Genomic DNA, 23,363 nt, shown 5'->3' on the forward strand with positions numbered 1-23,363 from the left:
TAGTGAGCCGTGAAACAGGCTTTTTGTCAGTACGCGTGTGACTCGCGTGCCGACCGACCAGCGTTGAAAAGAGGGGGACTCATCACCGGGGTCTCGAGCCAGACTTGGCAATCACTGTTTACAATCAATATCACGAGATATTTGGAAAAGATTAGCGACAAATCCACCCAACCACCCCAACAAACCACAAATTTCTCAAAAAGCATATAGGCTGTAATTCAGCATACAATTCGATTGTTTTATTTATTTAGCCTATTTTTACCTAATTAGTCAAGTCGAATAGTAATGATAATATCCTATCAATATCCTACTAATAATTATAATTGAATTTAAATATTGTATAATTTAGGCGTATTTATGTTCTTTTCGACAGGACCTATTTCCACTCATAATTAGAGACAGAACCTACTGAGTGATTATGAGCTAATTTATGGACACGCATAAGGAATTGTCCGCATTAAGACAACGGGATGTAGCCAAGCTAAAGAAAGAGCCGGTCGTGATTGAATGTGTCCCACGCTTGAAAGGGTTAATCCATCCTGCGGGTACAAACAGGTCCACGGAGTCTCTAACTGGCGACAGATGGCCACTTTCTTTCGGCCACAAAGGGACGGAATACGGAGCTCTGGCGAATACAAATGGAAGAGATCACGTGACGCTTGAGGCCGTTTTCCTGACGTAGCCGGCCATATGGCGCGTGCCGGGGGAAGGGGCGGGGCCAGATGCCAATCACGGGCGCAGGGTGGGACTGTAGAGGCAGCCACCGATAGACATCCACTCGCATCTTCCAGCATCAGCAGCACCGCTATATAACCAGAGCATCCCATCGGCGCAGCCACATTAGGCTTCAATCCGCAGGACTTCCCACACCACCAAGAGGGGCATGAAACTATCATAACAAGACATTCAACAAATCCTAGGTATGTCATGTTTCTCTCTTTAATAATTCTGTCTGCATTTCACATTTGTGTCTGTATGTTCGCAACATTCAGATCATTTTTATGATGATGATGATAACGTTGTGGTAAACTCAGCTGAACAGACGTTTAATATTGATCTGCATAGCTAGATTTTGTTTAGCTGATCCAATGAGCATATAGTTCGTAAAACCCACAAATCAACCCATAAAAACTGAAAACGTAAATTAAGTGTTGCATTAGATAGTGAAGAAGTGCCAACTTGCAATGACACGTTAATTGCGCGTTTCAATTTAGTTGCTGATGAAGTAAAAATGGATTGTGTTAACATAAAGAATTTTTTTTTTAAATGCAATTATGCACGAATAATTTTCCTGTAAAGGGACTAATAAATACTTTTTTACAATCTTAATGTCTAAACTTCTGATATAGCCTACTGTTGCTACAATACTGGCTTTTAGGAATAACATTCAAAACTAGTTATATTTTACTGTTCAGTCTATTCAGTTAAGCAGGAAGGCAATACCAATTTATGAAAATTCAATTCAATAATTTATTCCAAATCCAACCAGAAATTAGATTTTGTTTCTGAATACCTATAGAATAAAAAGACATAAAAAAATATTCCTTATCAAATTCCTTTATGCTCTATTTCAAAATGAAAAACAAGGGCTCTATCTGATTAGGAAACACTGATGATGTTACATAATAAAGCTGCATAAAGTAAGCAGCTATGATTCATCCACAGGTCATGTGTTGTTGCATTTTGGACGTGCAGCGTAGCGCATTTCATTTTTAAGGGTTGCATGGCTCTCATTTGAAAGATAGATAACACAGACAATGTAATTGAAAGGCTTTATTTATCGCTTTGCAGAGTTCCAACATGACGAAGTCTTACACCGAGGAAAGCATGATGCTGGAGTCTCAAACCAGCACGAACTGGACCGACAAGTGTCACAGCAGCTCCCAAGACGAGCGAGACGTGGAGAACACCAGCGTGCCCATGCATAAGGATATGGAGGAGGACGACGACGACGAAGTGGGACTCAACCGACTCGAAGATGAGGATGACGAGGAGGAAGAGGAGGAGGAAGAAGACGGCGATGACACCAAGCCGAAAAGACGGGGACCCAAGAAGAAGAAGATGACCAAGGCGCGTCTGCAGAGGTTCAAAATGAGGCGCATGAAGGCGAACGCCCGGGAGAGGAACCGCATGCACGGCCTCAACGACGCGCTGGAGAGCCTGCGCAAAGTTGTGCCGTGCTACTCCAAAACGCAGAAGCTCTCCAAGATCGAAACGCTCCGACTGGCCAAGAACTACATTTGGGCGCTTTCGGAAACCCTGAGGTCGGGCAAGAGCCCGGATCTGATGTCTTTCGTGCAGGCCCTGTGCAAGGGCTTGTCCCAGCCCACGACCAATTTGGTCGCAGGATGCCTCCAACTGAACCCCAGAACTTTTCTCCCCGAGCAGAGCCAGGAGATGCCCCCTCATATGCAAACAGCAAGTGCTTCCTTTTCCGCTCTTCCCTACTCCTACCAGACGCCCGGTCTTCCCAGCCCTCCGTACGGTACAATGGACAGCTCTCACATCTTTCACGTCAAGCCGCACTCATACGGGAGCGCACTGGAGCCGTTCTTTGACACCGCGCTCACAGACTGCACCAGTCCCTCGTTTGACGGACCCCTTAGCCCGCCTCTGAGCGTCAATGGGAACTTTTCCTTCAAACACGAGCATTCGTCGGAATTCGAGAAGAACTACGCCTTTACCATGCACTACCAGGCGGCGGGCTTGGCCGGCGCGCAGGGACACGCGTCTCTTTACGCGGGCTCCACGCAGCGCTGTGATGTACCCATGGAGAACATTATGTCGTACGAAGGGCACTCACATCACGAGCGGGTCATGAACGCCCAGCTGAACGCGATATTTCACGACTCGTGATTCTAACGGACATTTGTGAGACTGCTCGTCACGGTATTCTGTCATGGCTGATGCAAAAAGAGCAACAACATTATATGCTTAATCTTATGTACGTATTTATTGTTGTTACTGCCTTTAGGAGAAGAGAGAATTCGTTTATTCTCGTTCACCTTATGTATTGTATTCTATAGCGCTTCTACGTTGCGGTCACACACAGGTGGGAACAGGCGTGACCTTCTTCAGAATGTGTTAATTATCCATGCTACAAAATCACAAGCAATAATTTGGAATCTATGCAATTTTTAATCCAATACTGGGCCAATTATAGAAATTAATAGAGATTGATATATTTTTCAACCTATTACATTTTACTACTTATCTATCCCATACTGAATTATTTTGTTGTGATTTTGTATAGAATTGTTAATTTTTATAAAGTCAGATCCCTGCATCATTCCATGCAACCCCTCATGTTAATGTTTTATAAAACTGATTTATCTCTTGTTTATACAGTACTCAATCTAGTAATAACCAGCAGGCAAGTGCTTAAAAATCTGTAATGTTGCCTTAGCAATGAATTACTGTAAAATCATGCAGAGTTGCACAATTCCCATCCTCTGAATCCCGTCTTATGTTACGTTCAATCAGTGATCCTTTGTGGAATTGCGAATTGCTTGAGTGCTAGGGGGGGTGGGGGGAATTCGGTGTTAGAGTCTCAGTGTTGTACATAAAAGCTTGACTATCACCTTTTAAATTCACCCTGTGTAAAAGCTGATCGAGAGGCCTGTCTTTCTAAGATGGAAAATAAATAATGGACTGAATTAGTCTGCTCTAACTATTCGGGTATTTTCGACTGGGAATTTGAATTGGTTGCGAAGAAAGAACAAACAATGAAGATGCAACCAAAAAAGAGGTTGATTTCAAAGTGATTCTAGTTTTGAGACTGTTGTATGTGTGTATCAGTTCATGATGGAGGTTTAAGAAATAAAACAAATGGTTTTGAATTGAACATTATTACAGTCATTTATGTAATGCACTCCCAGCCCTTCAGAACACGTTTTACCCTCATAAATGATGATTTTGATTTTCTTTAAAACACATGATTATTCAGATAGAAACACAGATATAGATGAACAAAAATGATTCATGTTAGTCTCAAAATCTAGGCTACAGTATCAAAGGTTTCGTGTTATGAGTAACTGTTGGCTAAATTTTGAAACTATTAATATTAAATCTCAAGGTCATGTGAATTTATAGCCTACCATTGAATATTATTAAACACATATTTTTATTCTGTCCTGAAGGATATTCATTGTTAGTAGGCTTTAACTAATCTTAAGCTGCTGTATCGATTTAGTGCGCAATAAGAGTGTTTCTTACCTGAACGTATTGCCTACAGCTAAAATAAATATTAAATCAGCACAGAGGAGCCCAACGCAGAGCCACGATATGAATGCACCTCCTAACATCTGATATTATCCAGGTGTATTTAAAACCATACATTGGTAAAAAAAAAATCTCCTCAAAATAACATGACATGCAGCATCACGGAATGTCGGTGAATTGGTTAATGTCAAAATCGCTGTTGCGCATATATCGATACATTTTTAAAAGGTTTTCATCTCTAAAAAATATCTGGAATTTCTGAATACACTCTATCACCAAATACCTCTAGAGGAAAAACTCACATCACACATCAGCGTAAATGAATTTGTCCTCGATTCGTTTATAATCCACAACTGTGCGTGCCACGCCTGCAAACAAATCTTCTTAAAATGTATCGGCTATTTGTGTTTTATTGAAGTGCAGAAAAGCCTTTGTTCATTATTAAATTAAGTTAAAGTTGTCACACGCGCAAAATATAGATTATAATGAAGATAAAAAGATAATGGTGTAAAAGAGAGTTATTGAAATGCCCCGCGTATCTTAGAAGCGGACGAAGATCAATTGACAAAAAAGCATACATTTTAACGTTCTGTGTAGAGGAAGATGAAAGTAGGCTATTTGAAGATAAAATATATATATATATATATATATATATATATATATATATATTCATAAAACAAAATAAAAATCTTGTAAAATCCTGTAAAATAGGCACTTGTTCGCTGAGTGCAAGATTTTTGGAGGCTAGATGGGAGACATACGAGACATCACGACTAACACTGTCCTTTAGAAATGTGTTTAATTTATACGACTTCATTGAGACTGTTGACAAAACATTTAAAAAATAATTTGCCATATAAAAAGGGGAAACATCCACTGGGAGTAAAGTGCTTAGTTTTAGAAGCTTTGGTCACATTCAGGAACTGTCCAAGGTGCTGTGCGAGGAAGACGTCTTTACACCTGTTCACCTCGTACTAGGGCTAATTGTTTAGCACACCAAATAAACCAGGCATGCAGTCATAAGATAAGAACACAAATCCAGTCGTCCATGTCTGAGGCAACCTATATATTTGCTAACACAAACAAAAAATAAAATCCACAGAAATACTGTCACATAGGCTAAGTGCCATCAGTGTTAAACAAAATTAAAATATTTTTGTTAACTCCTTTTCTATTTTAAGCCGTTGTTTATTATTTAACTAACTAGTGTCTATTTATAGTAGGCCTACTTTTAAAATCAATAGTAATTGCATTAAAATGAATGCAATAGTGACTTTTTTTGCAATTCAGTTCTATAGGGAAATGTTCACATATCAGCTAGGCCTATTCATTTCTAGCAGGCCAATGCTTTACTAGTAGTAGCTAAGCCTACTACTAACTAGTATCCATGTTTTACATTTCTAGTTGGTTTTCTAATCTTTTTTTTCAATTTCACAAGGTCTAGCACTTTAACCTTTAATTAAACATGAAACATTTCGTTACTAGTCTCCTAGTAACATAAAATGGATAGTTTAAAATGAATAAATGTTAAAATGGCTTGTCATAGTTTTTCACATTACCACACAAATGAAATGATTATTTGCAATAACTACATGCGAGTGAGGGCAGCGCGCGTGCTCGGCTAAGAAAGCCCAGCGGGCGCGCGCGCTCTAGAGGTGCATGGAGACTAGGAACTTCTTCAAGAGCCTAGCGACCGAGAGCCGGTAAATTAATACACAAAGCCGAGTTTGCCCCGCAAGCATTGACGTTATGTTTGAATCCCCGTGTAAATCGATAAGTGTCCTCAACGCGTGGTCGGAGAGTCAGGAAGAGTTGCGCGAGACGCAACCGGTGTCTCCTCGCGGGACGAGAAAGCGAGTCAAGGCAAAAAAGAAAAAGCGAAAACAGCAGCAGCAAAACGAGAAACGCTCCGTCTCGGCCCCTCAGTTGTGCACGGATGACGCCGATAAGGGCCGACCAGAAAAGAAATATAGACCGGACGAACCGATTGTGAGAGGAATCTTTCAAATCGGGAAGAAGAGCCACGACGTGGTTCTCACGGAAACGCGGGTAACATGGACGCCCATTCAGCCCGAGACCCCTACAGGTGAGCAGCGCCGCGCTCTGTTTGCCGCCGTTTCCATGGTGATTGCATGCTACCCTTGTTTACTTCCTGTGTGTCTGCCTGGCGCTCGAAGTCATATAAGCAAACCATTTATTCATTTATCGTGTTTACAGACACGACTGCACATGCAATCTCAGCATTGGAAAAGTGCTTGCTGAGATTTATTAGCACATGGACTCAACATTAGCAATGGGCTAGCCAGTAAACTTGGTTTTATGACCGTTTCATAATGTTAGAATGAATAATTTCATTTTTTTATTCACTCTTTCTTATTTTGGTTACATAGGCCTAGCTATATGTTTTTGTCTTGTAGGAATACAAAGAAGAGAAAAGTTCTTACTGAGATTTATTAAGACAGAGACTTAATTAGAATTAATCGCGTTTGAATTTAGAATCATTGAGTCTCTTTCTCTCACATACTTTGGTTATGTAATTGGCCTCCCTTATGAAAAAAAAACAACAAAACAAAACATGGTCACTATAGTTAAACCATGCTAACCACAAATTAACCATGGTTTTGCTACATTAACCTTAGTTTAACAGTTTGTAGTAAAACTGTGGTTATACAAAAGGTATCCTAATCAATACACCCCAAAAACAAGACTTTTACTACAATAAAACCATGGTTAATTTTCATAAGGGCTAACACATGATGCACACGTACAATTAACACACAAACTCACACATCAAAAAGTAGCATTTTCAGAAATATATACATCCTTCTACCACAGCACAGCTTTCCTAAACGCTTGTTTGTCTCTATAAAGTTTGCAAAACAAAGGGGCATCATCCACAATGCCATTGCTTCAATGACAAATGTTGATGCAAGAAAAGGTTGCAGATATATGTAGCCAATGAGAATCGCTTATATTTAGAGGCAAACAAAAAGCTTAAATTTACATTTTATGCATTTTGAAGACACTAATCTAAACGACTCGTATACAAGACTTTTCTTCTAAAAACAAAACGATTTATGCATTTTGGCTGTTCATTTACATGACAAGGGTGTTATGTGGGCCTGAAAATGCAAACTTTTAAAAATGGGTTTCAAAGCGCAAGTTTTTGAAAACGATACCATTATCATTTCAGTGTAAACTATGAAAACGGTGACGTCATGCATATGTATATTATGCGTTCAGTATAGGGGTGTAATGTTTCTTTAGAAAAATATATCGCCGACTACTGGCCTGGCATAATCCAGCATTTTTAGTCCTTTTCCTGGATCCTTGTGAATTAATAAAGCCCCCTTGTTGCAACATTAAAAAGGCCCAAAAAGATCCCATTTAAATGCTTTTTAATAAAAATACACTTCTTTGTCATTTATTTTCACAAAAAGTGTGTTGCTCCATCAATATTCAATAAAATATGTTGATCGTTATAACATTAGAATCAGAAGTAAGCAAATTGTGCGAGCCCTTTAGCTGCATTGTACCCTACTGTAATTATTACACAAACAAAAGAGGGCTACAACAATATAACAATCCAAATAAAGGGGGGAAAAAGGGGGTAATGTTAGTCCTGCCAGAAACTCATGTGTAACAGCTGTGTTGGTAATGGACTCCGGCTGACTGTTGTGACCACCTAAAGTAGGGCATCTGTCAGTCTTGTGGACAGTTAGCAAATGTCCAAGTAAATGATACTCAAAACTACCATCTGCATCATTACACTACGAAGATAACCATATGACTTTAGGAGGATTTGATTTCATTCAATATTAGTGAAACTCTAAGCTGTGTAGTTTTTCGCTTTGGGTTTTAAGGAATCCACCCACATTTTGAGTAACTAGAAATATATGCAAACATGAGGGCGCCTTTATATGGAAAACGCAGCAGTGTGAAATATAAACGTGCATAAATATGAATATCAGACCACATTTGCTGTCGTCTTTGAGGCATTCATTAAAAAAGCCCTCCAAAATTGCTCTTAAAGAGTGGATTCTTGATTTACGCTGTTTGATTGATCAGGGAACAGAACCGAATGGGGAAAATGAAACAATTTTGAAACACGCCCAGCAGTTTGAAGCTGAGGCATGTACTTCCTGTCTTTGGCTGTTGTTTTGCACAGGCACTTCAAAGCGTGAACGCTGCCGAGTGCAAGAGAGACTTTCAGTCAGTGTAAGCTTTATAGACAGTACTTTTCATCTGTGATCCAAGCTAATGTTATTAAGCCAGAGCTCTCATTACACAGAAAGCATTCATCTAATAACCCCCTATGGCCTTTACCAAATGTTCTCTCCAAAATGCCAAAAAATGACAGCGAGATCCCGATATGCTGGGGTTCTCTATTTGACGCTCATGCGCTTTTTTTCTGCCGAGGGATAACAGATCAGAATATTGCCCCTGATCCCTCACTACAGACGACTGAGAGAGATTGAAGGACATTAACCAGCAGACAAACACAATATCAAATTACATGATTGCAATGTGGCATTTCAGTGCTTGTTTCTATGACAACACTGTGTGTTGGATTTCAGTGATGATGTGATACCTGTTTAATTTCTGATTATGCGTTTTATTTGCAATGTCACATGCTTTAGACCTACAAAACAGAAACAGCTGTTATCAAATTTACTTCTTAACATTTCAACAGTTTTGATGTAAATACCTCTAAGTCCATCTGAGATTTTTTTTCTTTTAAATTAGCATTTTTATCAGGCTTCTATGTTTAGGTTCCGTAATTTCACTTTAATGGCAAAGAAAAGGTTATTATTGAATGCCTTATTTTCAAAAATTATCCAATGTTATTTTCATAGGAGCCTGATAAAAATAAATCAAGACAACCCCGTTTTTAACAATTTTCAAAAATCGTGTTTTTTCATTGTGCATTCCAATTAATCTCAATCAAACTGCAGTCAGGTTATTTTGATTAAGTAAAAAAAAAAAAAAAAAAAACTAACAAATACAGCTAACTAACACATTAAAACACAATAAAAACATGATAACATAATAAAAAGCATGATTAAAAAAAAAAACAGTTATCTATATATATTATGTCATCATTTACATCATATTACACAAAATGTATTTTTTTGTTATTTTGAAGTATTTCGAAGCCACATGATAGCTTTGCTTGATGAAAAACTGAAATGTAGTTGTTCTTGCCCTGCATTGTAACTTTTACTCAAAATATGAGGTTTGTCCTTGAATACTTTTGTGACACTTTTTTGTCTTTTGTCAGAAGAAAATCAAATGGGTTTGGAATGATGTGAGGGTAAGTAAATGATGACAGAAGTTTCATTTTTGGGTGAACTATCCCTTTAAGATGCCACTAGCCACGGAGCGGACAACAGGACAAGCCGTAAATAATATATAGAGTTTCTTTTTTTAGAGGTTAGCAGTATTTCTACTGTATGTTTCAAAAATACCACAGAAGAATTCTCTCATGGCATCACCTACAGCCGATCCAGAGTAAACAACATGCCAGTTAGCTCACCTTTTAGAAATGAAAGTAGAGCCGGGTGAATTGGCCTCATATTCAGCCACAACCACAGAAGCGCGCGGGAGACTGGGCTTGTTTGCCAAAGGGATCTGGGTTTGACTTTTTGAACCCTGAATTTGCTTAGCATTGGCCTTGGCTTTACTTCAGTTTGTCTGCTGAATGTACAAACACCGTGATTTGATCTGGGTGCCAGAGCAGTTCACGCCTCCAGTCCACGCAGTTCATTTAGATCACTCTGGTGGGTTCACGCCATGTGTGCGCTGATTTTACCTCGGGCTCTGTAGACGTATACAAACAAAGCTCCTGGGTCAGAGATTGCAAATGTATGCTTTTATTTATTTTTAGGCAACAGTTTAAGTAAATGATGCATGTGAGTCATACTCACACTGAGTTGTATTTCATCGCTAAAATGTTTGCACTGAATTCTACTGCTTAAATGATGGCTAATTTCAGCAGATGAACCTATAGGGAAAAAAATTAAATAAAAATCACACATGAGATTGCTTCAGTATCTCAATTGTTTCTCCTGAGAGCAATGAGATTATATGGATGTGTTTTGTTTCTCAGATTTTGTACTGACAAAACACCCTTATAATCTCACATGTCAGAGTTTCAGAAGACTCGAGTCGGCATGTAAAATCTGAGATTAACTTGAAATCAGACATTATTTAATATTAAAATTGGCATAAAACAAAACTGTATCTCAACTGTTGTGTCTTAAGCAATTTTAGGAGAAACATCTGACAAAAGTCAAGCTAAGAACTTAATTAGGTCTTCTGAGCTATGAAGAACAACCTCTGTGCAATAATAATAAAAAAAGAACATGGCTGGATTAAACTGCTATTTTTAAGTCCATAATCAGATATGACCACTGCAGGGATTTTCTTTTCTACGATGAGAGAATCTAATTACTTTATAGAGTATATCCTGAATGCATGCTCAATTATCTCTAAGAGGGAGTAATACATTAGATGAGAGATGCACAATGCCATTCTTCTTCTATATGCGTTTTAAAATTATTTTGTTTCAGATTAAATCCTAACATATTGACTTTAGTTCTCAGTTTTTGTTTCATCGATCACTTTAGCCATTTATATGAGCGCTGAGCTGAACGAGCATGTCATGCAAGCAAATGCTAGATGGTTTACCATACACAAGCTGCGGTACTAGATCTTTGAAAATGACCTGTTTTTCCCAGAACTCTGAGGACTTTGGTTGACCATTGCGGTCAGCATGGAGCATCTGCCCCAGTGTAGCTCTCTGGAACTGGACTGACTGGCTCAGCCTCAGATTTCTGAGGCTAATTGCACCGCTGAGGTTATCTGATCCCATTTCACAGTACCGAGGGACAGAAGGGGGACATTTTTTAGTCCAGACACATTCTCCATCCTCCGCATGGAAAAATGCTGGGCAGAGTCAACGTCAGCTCTACATAATGGTATACTCTTCAATAAACATCAATCATCCAACAAAAAACATGTTTTGCAACTTCAGATATGCTGATAAGTAATGTTAATTTAGCAATTTAGCCACATTAATGAAGTTATGTTACACATTTAAGCTATCCAGTCTTTAAGATCAAATTTTTTTCCTCTTTCATATCCGCAAATTATTTTGGCCGGGAGCATAATGAAAAGTAGGTGACGATAATTGTTTATTTCTAGAGCCTGTTTAAAAATAATGAGCAGAACATCATTAGCATCAATAATGAGTCATTATGCTGAGACATGCTCAGCTCTTCTACTAACACCTGAGACTCGGAGTAGGAGCCTCTGGTTACAGACCCAACGAGATAGACGTACATGCTTCCAAAAGCGCATGACAGCATAAGAATGAGTATAAGAGCAGCTTTGCATTGCATGAAATGCATCTCGCTGTAAGCCTGCAGTGTTTTCACCAGGGCAAATTGTTATAAACACACTTGACCTTACTGACAAAACAAAACAAAACAAAAATGTGGCTATAACAGAACAAAACAAATGAAGACAAAATGAGGCTAAAAACAAAACAAAATGTGGCTAAACAAAACCACAAAAACAAAGAAATTTTGATGATAATGGAACTTTTTATTGCATTTATTTTTCCACTGACCTTGACAAAAAAATCAGTGAAATGTATTTTAATAGTAGCAGAGAGCATTGCACTCTTATTGGTAGCTGAATGCATAAATATATTTAATTTAATTAACCAATATTAAACAACAAAACAAAACAGAAATCAAAAGAAAAACATCAAAAGTTGCAGGCCTGTCCAGAACCACAAATTTGATTCTGATTAACCTTTTTTTTTTTTTTGCATTGCGCTGACCTTGACACATAAACCAGTAAAATGTATGCAAACAGTAAAGTGGAGAAATTGGATTCTGATTCACTTTTTTTTTTGCATTGCGCTGACCTTGACTGATAAATCAGTAAAATGTATTTAAACAGTAAAGTGGAGAGTATTACACTCTTATTGCCAAAAACACACAAGGGGCGGTGTGCAACAATGGAAATCTGCATGCACCGACCAAAACCAAAATATACAGTAATAAGCTGCACTGCACGTGCAAAGCAGTGTTTGCTTTTTATAGATTCTTTAAAGTGCTATTTATCAAGCAGATTGTCCCACACACGCCAATCAGCTGGCTTGTGTACCGAACACAGTCAAAGTTCAAGTGTGTGACCCCTCTGTATTACAATAGGGATATACAGTGTCACAGTCTAATTGCACACAGGGAACAAACAGACGCTGTCTCCTTTGTTTGCATCCTGGGGGCTTGAAAACGGCAATATAAAAATGTAAATATTGGGTTTTGGTGTGTGGGTCTGGGCACACAGGCTTCCACAGGCACAGGTGGAAAATATGCTCTCGGACGCCATGCTGGGAACCACATGGCCCCACACAACATGGGGGCAAAGAGTGGCTTGCTGACCTGGCACAGGCTTTCCGCAGTTGGACCCTTTTCAAACCACGGTATTAGTTTCATCTGTGAGAGCGCTGCACGCATCAACAACGAGTAGGGAGAAGATGAGACAAAGAGACCCTCTGCCAAACTGCACCCTGTGAATGCAGGTGAACAGATGAGATTTAAAAGACATTCAGGGATATTTTCTATATGGAGAAGTTACTATAGATTTTTACATTTTCTGAAGGAAAGAGTGGTGCCTACCTGTGTAAATTTTACTAGCATGATACTAGGATGTTGTAGGTGGTGACCAGGGCTTTGCTATGCAGTTTCTAGAGGTTTCTATGAGGTTACTTGCTGGTCCAAGTTGGATAGCCTACTTTAAAGTCTTCACACTGCAAAACCATGTTCCTAAAGTAACATTTTCCTGGTTAAAATATCTAAAAATCTATGAAACATGATTTTAATTTACTTGAAACACAAGCATCATTAGATATTAAGACTTGTTTTGTTGTATCTTTAATACAAGTATTTTTATCTTACTGCACTGGCAGATTTTTTCATTTATTTTACCATGTAAACAACTTGTTTTTAAGTTAAAAACAAGAGGAAAAAACTAGTGGAATATTTTATGGACAAGTGGGAAAAAACAACAAAGTCTTAATATTTTATGCAGTGTTGCTTATCTTGTTTCTTCAAAAACATGATTATTTGTGTCATGATCTTCTTGCCCACTGGCAAAAGTCTCTAGATATGGCTTGGGTCCATCTTTCAAAGTGAGATTTTTTTGGCCATTTTATTGTCTAACAAGCAAAAATTGTTAGTCTAATCACTTAAAAAAAAAGAAGTAACAAAACACTTCTCAGCTAGCCACAGGTATCATTTATGTCTGGCTCACAAAAAGTATGAGATGAGTAACATAATACTTTGGTTTTTCATATCACTAATGTTAAGTACGAGCAATACTAAAATTGATTCTTCAAGCACCACTATTAAAATCAATGCATATACATCAGACCACATGTATATTGAAATCTCACTGTAATAAAGTCTAGCAGCTCAGATCACTGCCGGTGTAGAATTTATTCTTTTTGTCCATACATTAGTTGCATGATGACATGACGTCGGGCCCCCTGCGTCTCGCCTTTGCCGGAGCGCTGCTGAGAGGAAGCTTGTATCCATCTGGAAGCAATAAAGTTTTCTAGAAGAGTGCACAGTTTTATTTAATCTCCCCATGTCTTACTGTGCCTCAAATGAAGGGCTGTTCCCATCTTGTCATCTGAAATCAGCCTCATGTGCGCCAGAATATGACACTTGCCACGCTGGGGGCCAAAGACACGTCGTTCCCTGCTTTGTTTTCTGCTCTCTGGATATCCGCCTTGCGAAGGTTCAACAGAATTGGTATTTTCAAACTAATTAACAGTTTCCTAGCATGCAAAGCTTTTATGACAACCAGAAATTCTAAACAGAAAAAGATCATTTAAAATTATTTTAAAATTATTTTGGTTTTGCATGCATGATGCACAGTGCACTTGTCCATGCAATTTTGGGATTTAGGTAAATTTTTGCTAAGATCATTAATAATATTTATCATGCATTAGGTATTTGTTTAGATCACTAACAAAGTAAGGTGTATTGGGCTGAATAATGAATGAATAATCTTTAATCATGTGGCTTGTTGAAGACATCATAGATACTTGGATCAGTAAACAACCACCATGCATTGTCTGGTAAAAAAATAAAAATAAATAAATGCATAAATAAATAAATTATATACAGTGTAACGCTATAACTTAAAAATACGCTGAGTCATACAATATCATGTTATGACTATAACACTGGATTTTGCTATTAAGTTATCAATTTAATTTATACATTAATGATAATAAATCTCAAAGATGTTTGAGGCACAATTCCAAAACTTTAGTCTAAACATTTTCAGAAAAAAATGAGCAAGTGTAACAACTCGTCCTACTCTGCTGAGTTTCATTTCATCCAGCCTGATTTCATAGTAATCCAGAAAACATGAATCGGCAGCCGGTGAGTGTGATGACAGCATGCGTGTGTGTGTGTGTGTGTCATTGATGGCTGTGAGTGGTGTCTACACACAGACACGCATGTAATTGTCAATGAGAGAGATGAGATCTCCGGAGACGACAGATCCATAGTCAGTCTTCAGGAGGGCTCTGTGTTATATGACCTCTTGTGTTACCAGACGTGTCATATTGATTTGGCCCCTTGCAGCCCCTTTAGACCAATGACCCTGAACATATGGCCCTTCTTATTTGTGAACTTGTGTGCCCTGCAGCAGAGGCACCAGCGGCCAAAATCTTCTTCAACCCCCTTCTCTTTCCCCAACTTTGGGTTTCTGTATGGATTACTCTAAAATCCCTTTTAGATCACACAAAAGAGGCGTGACGGCTTTTACAAGAAATCTACATATTCTGTCTATGCATCCTAAAGGTGTGTTTTGCCTTTTTGATTACTGCAATATGGAATCTTTCAGATTATATACTGTGAATATGAACTTGTGAGTGTGTGTATATACTATAGGTAATCACTATCCACATGATCACATGATTGCCTGTGGCATATAAAGGGATAGTTTATCCAAAAATGAAATTTCAGTCAACATTTACTCACCCTCATGGTGTTCAAAACAAATATTCTGTTAGTTTTTCCCCTGAAACATAAAAGGAGAAATTTTGAAGAATATAAGAATATTTTATATACATTTTCCATTTTTATATAATGACAATTTATGTCAAGCTGTAAAAAGAAAAGAAAAATGTTTGTGTATGTGTGTGTGTGTGTGTATGTATGTATATGTGTGTGTGTGTGTGTGTGTGTGTGTGTATATATATATATATATATATATATATATGTGTGTGTGTGTGTGTGTGTATATACACATACACACACACACACACACACACATATATATATATATACACACATACACACACACACACACACACACACACACACACACACACACACACGTACATATATATTCCATTTTAATAGACCACTCATTTTATCATTTTCAAAACGTTCAAGTACATCGAAAAGCAGACAAGAGTGCAAAATGTAGGCACTTCTAGACTTTACACTATTGCCTATATCACATAGCTCCCATTATTACTTGTATATTCCAGTAAAATGGATATTCGGAATAAGATGTTTACGTGACTCAGCATTCCTAATACAGGCATATGCCAGTTGTTTTACTCAGTATTTTTAAATATAGTCTTATTTGGATCATGGCAGTTGAGTTATCACCTTCACATGATACATACATAACTGGAACATGATCAGATTTAAGTTAAATAATAATGGAATAAACACTCAGTCACTTATTGCACAACCTTATGATACTTCCTTTGCAAAAAGAAACTGGAACAATCATTTGAGAGCAAGTAGTTCTTTATGTTATTTTTTTCTTTCTTTCTAGCATGTTTTCAGCTTACATCAGCTTTCTAATACTTGTGTTAGCTTTCTAATTGCATCAGCATAGCCACGTCAAGAGATTAATTTGGCTGCCAATTTTAATGTAGTTGTTAAAGTTGCATCATTATTTCCTTAAAAATAGATTAGCAAGTGTGGAGCTGTAAAGTGGCTAAAATACAATAGAGATATATATAAAAAAAGTTTGTGTAAGCAAAAATTTATGGGCTCCCAAAAATAGAGAGAGCACAGTATTAGCAAAAAGTAAAGTTCCAATTGTGTGGCCTGTTTTTTGAGCAGATCAGCAGGAAACACCAGTCAGACTCGTGCTCTACCAGGTGTATTATCTCAATCTACATCTCATTGCTTCTACTTAGCGGGCCGCTCATTTAAACTCAATTTTCCTGCTCTTAATTGGAGGGACTAATTAGGCCCTATTGCCAAAGACTTAAAAAAAAAAAACTCAGAGCCCAGACCAACCTGACTAGTGCACATGCTGACAAGCGCTGCCTGAAAAGGGCAGTTGTACATCGGCGTTTGGAGTCTCTCTATTAAAAGGGTGGACATGTGCAAAAACTGCAACACAATTAGCATCAAGCAGATAAGTCCTTCTCTAATCCTGTTTACGGTCGGCATTAGGCAGATGTGCCAAGATTGATTCGGACAAGGCGCAGGCTACTGTAATGTAGCAGGGAGAAGCCCCCCTTTTCAGCCTAGTCTCGGTCTCCACCTACCCTTCAAGACCCTCCCTCGCCCCCTCGGAGGAAGCTTCCTGTACACGGCCGTTAACACGGGCCACTTTGTCATTTGCCCCGGCTCTCGGAAAGCTCTGCCGGGAGAGATTATCTCCTATTCCCACTAATTCAATTGACTCGGGGTATTTGTAGAGTGACCACAATGAAACGCAGCTTCGGAGTTAAATAAATAGAGTGGTGGAGGTATAGAGAGGTTTGAGCAGAAGCCTGAGTAGGAACAGATGGCGGCGGGTGTCCTGCGCAGTAATGTGAGAGGGTAGTTAATGTTCTGAAACGCAGAGGTGCGGCTTGGGGTGCTCCTAATGAAGAAAGGCTTTCACACGAGGAGAGAGACTGTCATTTAGAGAGGCAGCTACAGAACTCTGTCCATCTTGAGGCTCGGCGACAGATTTCAGTGTGGTTTAATTGGAGTTTGCCTGTGGGTAATGGTTTACAGCGGGGGGTCAGGGGAGAATAGGAAGCTCGTAGCTAAACGTAACGCTGGGGTATCAAGTGCGGTGCTGTTGAAAGTCTGAATTCTCACCCATTAAGACTTTATTATGTTGTTTGTTTTTGTTCTCGTAGAAGAATTAAAGGGGTAGTTCACTCAAAAATGAAAAGTGTTGTCACTGAATCATCATGTTGATATTCTAAAGAAGAAATGTTAAACATATTTTGTCTATACAATGAAAGTCAAAGGGGTCTGATATTGAGACCCCACTGATCTTTCTTGAATGGGCAAAAACAGTTCAAAATTCAGTAAGAGTCAGTAAGAAGTAATGAATACTTTTACTTAACAAGGACACATTAAATTGATCAAAAGTGACAGTAAAGACGTTTACATTGTTAAAAATACTATTTCAAATAAATGTTGCTATTCTAAACTTTCTATGCATCAGATAATTCATCAGACAAATCTGTTTCTACCAAAAATATTAAGCAGCACAACTGTTTTCAATGTTGGTGATAATACAAATTGTTTCTTGAGCACCAAATCAAAATATTAGAAGGATTTCTGAAGGATCATGTGACCCTGAAGGCTGAAGATTGCCATTGCAAGAATAAATACATTTTAAAATATATTAAAATAGAAAACAGTTCTTTGAAATAGTAATAATATTTTACTGTTTTTTTTTTTTTTGGTGAACTATGCCTTTAAACCCATTTAATTGTCAAGTGCTGCTTCCCTGTTATCAAAAAAAAAAAAAAGATAATAATAAATAAATAAAAATAAAAAGTCAATATAGAGAGCAAAACTTAAATAAGCCGGTGTCATATTTGTCATGTGTTTAAATCATATTTGGTTGTTCTTTTGAAATAAAACTTTCACATTTACATACTACAGTCTTAAATTTAACCAGGCCTTTAAGGGTCAATTGGGGTGGAGAAAAAAAAAAAAAAAGACTTAACTACATTAAGTTTTGGCATTTAAACACATAACTTTAAAACCCAACTCACGATGGAAAAAATGTGTAATATGACTTTTAAATATCTCTTGTGTGTTTGCTTTAGCTGACCGTGATGTGAAGAAGCAGGAAGAGTATGTGGAGCTTAAGGACGTGTTTGCTGTGAAGGTAAAGAGGCGGCGCTCTGTGGGGCAGCAGACGGGTGGAACTCTGCTGGGCATCACACTCTTCCAGTGCAAGAACAAAGGGCTCAAACTCAAGGAACATGCCATCCACCTCAGCAACCTCAGTGCAGACCACTGTGAGATTTGGTTCAAGAGCCTCAAAGAGATCCTCAGCGGTACATTCACACACCAATGCGGCTCAACATCCACCATACACTGAAATAACAAGGTCAAAAATCAAACATTAGGCATTTTAGAATGACTTTATCTTGGAGCTTCAGTGGATTTTATGACATGCAAACATTAACCTCGTCAACATTTGCTAAATTTTATTGTGTTTGCTGACATTTATTGAATAAAGTTAGCCCAACCCAATAATGAATCGGATACAATTACTCTGTACCTAAACCTAGTGAGTGTAGCATTTTAAGTGTGCTCTTGATGCAAGATAGTGTTAATTATGCTGATACTATTTTATGCCAAATTCTGTGGCAGCATGTCTCATTTGCAGTGAAGGCAATCTCATAATGCACTGATGAAACAAATACAGGTGCATCTCAATAAATTAGAATGTCGTGGAAAAGTTCATTTATTTCAGTAATTCAACTCAAATTGTGAAACTCGTGTATTAAATAAATTCAGTGCCCACAGACTGAAGTAGTTTAAGTCTTTGGTTCTTTTAATTGTGATGATTTTGGCTCACATTTAACAAAAACCCACCAATTCACTCAACAAATTAGAATACTTCATAAGACCAATAAAAAAACATTTTTAATGAATTGTTGGCCTTCTGGAAAGTATGTTCATTTACTGTATATGTACTCAATACTTGGTAGGGGCTCCTTTTGCTTTAATTACTGCCTCAATTCGGCGTGGCATGGAGGTGATCAGTTTGTGGCACTGCTGAGGTGGTATGGAAGCCCAGGTTTCTTTGACAGTGGCCTTCAGGTCATCTGCATTGTTGGGTCTGGTGTCTCTCATCTTCCTCTTGACAATATCCCATAGATTCTCTATGGGGTTCTGGTCAGGTGAGTTTGCTGGCCAATCAAGCACAGTAACACCATGGTCACTGAACCAGCTTTTGGTATCTTTGGCAGTGTGGGCAGGTGCCAAGTCCTGCTGTAAAATTAAATCAGCATCTCCATAAAGCATGTCAGCAGAAGGAAGCATGAAGTGCGCTAAAATGTCCTGGTAGATGGCTGCATTGACTGTGGACTTCAGAAAACACAGTGGACCAACACCAGCAGATGACATGGCAGCCCAAATCATCATTGACTGTGGAAACTTCACACTGGACTTCAAGCAACATGGATTCTGTGCCTCTCCACTCTTCCTTCAGACTCTGGGACCTTGATTTCCAAATGAAATCCAAAATTTACTTTCATCTGAAAAAAGGTCTTTGGACCACTGAGCAACAGTCCAGTTATTTTTCTCCACAGCCCAGGTAAGATGCTTCTGACGTTGTCTCTGGTTCAGAAGTGGCTTGGTAGCCCTTTTCCTGAAGATGTCTGAGCTTGGTGACTCTTGATGCACTGACTCCAGCTTCAATCCACTCCTTGTGAAGCTTTCACAAGTGTTTGAATCAGCTTTGCTTGACTGTATTCTCAAGCTTGCGGTCATCCCTGTTGATTATGCACGTTTTCCTACCCAAATTCTTCCTTCCAGTCAACTTCGCATTTAATATGCTTTGATACAGCACTCTGTAAACAGCCACACCTTTCAGTAATGCCCTATTGTGACTTACCCTCTTTGTGGAGGGTGTCAATGTTCGTCTTCTGGATCATTTCCAAGTCAGCAGTCGTCCCCATTATTGTGGTTTCAAAGAACAAGAGATACCCAGAATTTATACTGTATGGATGGTCATTTATTCAAACATTTATTCAAACAAAATAAATGAACTTTTTCACGACATTCTAATTTATTGAGATGCACCTGTATATCAAAATGAAAGTCAGAGAAATACTTACAACAACCTTTGATCAATCTAATTTAAATATGAACCATTTTACCCAATACTTTTTTGTGCTATGTTCACTACAGCTCAAAAGTTTGAGGTCAGTAAGATTTTTTTTTAATCAATCCTTTTTTTAATGCATTAAATTGATCAAAAGTGACAAGAAAGATGATTCCAACTAAAAATTAAATAGCTCAACTGCATTTCAACATTGATGATAATAAGAATGTTTCTTGAATTAACCAAATCAGCATATTAGAATGATTTCTGAAGGATCATGTGACACTGAAGACTGGAGTAATGATGCTGAAAATTCAGCTTTGCATTACAGGAATAAATTCATTCTAAAATATTTAAATAGAAAACAATTATTTTCAGTTGCAACAATATTTCACAATTTTACTGTTCTTACTGTGATCAAGTAAATGCATAACATATTTGGTCAAAAACATTTAAAAAATATTAATAGACAAACTTTTGAACATTTTGTGTATTTTTATGTGCATTAGAGCACTGTTTATTCATTTAGCAACATGTGCAACACATGCAACACCAAACTCAAATCAAGTTAGTCCTTTGCATAAGGAGAGCTGTTTGTATAACTCATTGAGCTGTCTATGCATTAGAGCATTAGACTCACTTGCTCATTATGTTTTGGAACAGAGCCTTTGTATCACAATTAAATTATTTCTCAAGTATGCATCAGACCTACAAATATGATGTGAAATGATGTTCTAGATGTGTCAGCAACATCCTGACTACACAAAACAGTCATGAATAAACTCCACGGACTGGATTATAAGGTACTCTTGTTGAGAAAGCCGAGGGGCACCATCTCTTTTGTGTGATGACCGTATCATTGTGTGGTGTGTCTGAAGGGGGGGGGGTCAGAGGGGGTCTTGAAAGAGGTGGTGTTGGCCGCAAGGACCTGCTGGATCAGACTAGAGGAACAGGTTGGTCCTACGGCCTCCCTGGAGTTTGTAATTATCTGTGCTCCTCTCACTAGCGTTCACTGCCAAGATGGGCCAGCGGCCTGCCTAGCGCTTCGCTGTGCTGCACGGGAGACAGGTGTCCTTCCAAATGCGTCAGAACTCTTCGTTCTCCGGTTCTCGAAAACCAGGGGGGGGGGATGCAAGAAGGAGATCTCATAGCGGGGGATTCAGTAAAAGCCCGTCTGAGACTCTCCCGAGGACCAACAAAATGATTTAGTATAAACTTCCTTCGTCAGCTAAACGAGTGTTGAGCATTCAGATGCTGCCTTTGTGAAAATGAGCATGTGTAATCTCTGTTAATCCCGGTCTGCAGACAATGCAGCGCTGCACATTTTCACTGATTTAATCTAGCGTCACAATTAGGCTGAAAGTTCAATTTCAGAAATCCTTCTTTGCCCGCTGTGCGCCCCACATAAATACCGCACACCATGCAAGTAGCAGGCTATATTTAAAACCGGATTGGATATGAGATGTGAGTTTGGGACTAGATAATGGTGTAGGGGAAATCTCTGGAAAGTGTTTTTGTCCGACGAGGGCCTAGTCATAATGCTGTATTAACGCCAGCTAATCCTTGGAATTTCAGTTACAGCACTGAGTAAGAGGTGATGTAACAGCAGCAGTGCTCAGGAGGTGCATTACTCACTGGGAATTAAGGAGGGGATTGTCCAGGCCTCACAACTTTATACCATCAAACCCTTCCCCCAGCTTGATGAATCCTTGTTAAGACTTTGGCCATGTAACTTCTTCGCACAAAAGTGTTTCTGAGCTGTAGCCCTTTAAAGATTGAAATGCTGGCTTTTTGCGGGTAATTGTGAGTGAGGTCTGCATGTACTGTGGGTAGAACATGAATTAATTAACATAATTAAAGAATATGCCTTGAGGGAGCCCAGAGGAGAGAGGACATGCTTATTTAGTGCTGCAAGGAGAAATATTAATACGCAAAGATGAGATTCATTGTGGTGTTTTACAACTGAAGTGTTGAGACATTTCAAAACCATTAAAATACAGTGTTTTAAAAAGTATATGGCCTGTAGATTTAATACATATAACTTCATATAACACATAACTTTATATGTGTTGGCATAAAATTAGAATCACCTCTGGATCTTGTCTGTGTAAAGTTACATCCAGTCTTTCATATTCATGACCTTGTAATGCTGGTAAACTCTGTCATTTTCCTCTCAAAGAAATTGTGTCCACCTAGTAAAATAGCCACACTTTACACAGCTAAAAATTACTTCTTAATTAGATTCATTTTTAGTGAAAATATCTAAAACTTAGTTCTTAAAATAACATAAATGTACTTTTTTTTTTACTTCTACATCGGATATTAAGACTTAGAAGTGAAAAAAATCACTATTAAAAATTCTATTGTCTGAAAACATAATATCATAATACTTTATATCTTATACAATGTGCTTCGAATGTAAATGTAAGGAGTTTTAGATATTTCAACTAGAAGATTTGATCAGGATTAGGATTTTTTTTTGCAGTGCAGATCAAATAATAAACAGGTTTATACTGAATAATTAATTTACAGATGAGGTAATATCAGTGATACTAACCAAACAGAATTACAACACTTGCATTAACACAATTATTTCCCTAATCTGAGGAAGGTCGTTTGACGGATATGTTGCTAATAAAAATATTTATTATGATGATGATGCAAGTTTGAGTAGTGTAAGAATAGCATACTAGTAATAGCACATTAGCAATAACATAGGCAGAAATAGTAAGAGTATAATGATAGTATGTTTTCCTGATTTCAGCCACAGAATTAAAACTCAAGTAAACATGCAAATGGCTGAACAAACAAGAAAAAAAATATCTTCACTCATTCAGCTGAATTGTGCATCATGTGTTTCTTCTTAAAAATTATGGATTTGTTTAACTAAACTCCAGAGATATGACGAAATCACTCAAAAACATTTTTTTTTTAGTAAGTCTGATTATTTAAATGAGCAATATTTGATGATTATACATTGTAAATGAAAGATTTCAACCATTTTGGGT

General features: G+C 38.0%; 2 protein-coding genes across 4 annotated transcripts in view; both read left to right on the forward strand.

Moving 5' to 3' along the window:
* Positions 1–765: 765 nt before the first annotated feature.
* On the forward strand, positions 766–3,844 carry neurod1 (neuronal differentiation 1). The gene is made up of 2 exons (XM_058787358.1): positions 766–920; positions 1,792–3,844. The coding sequence occupies exon 2, from the start codon at positions 1,801–1,803 to the stop codon at positions 2,854–2,856; it is 1,056 nt and encodes a 351-aa protein (XP_058643341.1). The 5' UTR covers positions 766–920; positions 1,792–1,800; the 3' UTR covers positions 2,857–3,844.
* A 1,987-nt stretch (positions 3,845–5,831) lies between these two features.
* Positions 5,832–23,363, forward strand: part of cerkl (ceramide kinase-like) — a 60,214-nt gene continuing 42,682 nt past the window's right edge. Inside the window, exons 1-2 of one of the 3 annotated variants that reach the window (XM_058787586.1) lie at positions 5,832–6,307; positions 18,344–18,538. In XM_058787586.1, coding sequence (XP_058643569.1) covers positions 5,971–6,307; positions 18,344–18,538 — 532 coding nt within the window. In that variant the 5' untranslated portion in view covers positions 5,832–5,970. Of the gene's footprint in view, positions 6,308–18,343; positions 18,578–23,363 lie in introns of all 3 variants that reach the window. The other 2 variants (XM_058787585.1, XM_058787587.1) reach the window with 2 other exon arrangements.

This window comes from Onychostoma macrolepis, chromosome 09 (assembly GCF_012432095.1).
Source record: "Onychostoma macrolepis isolate SWU-2019 chromosome 09, ASM1243209v1, whole genome shotgun sequence".
Classification (NCBI taxonomy): domain Eukaryota; kingdom Metazoa; phylum Chordata; class Actinopteri; order Cypriniformes; family Cyprinidae; genus Onychostoma; species Onychostoma macrolepis.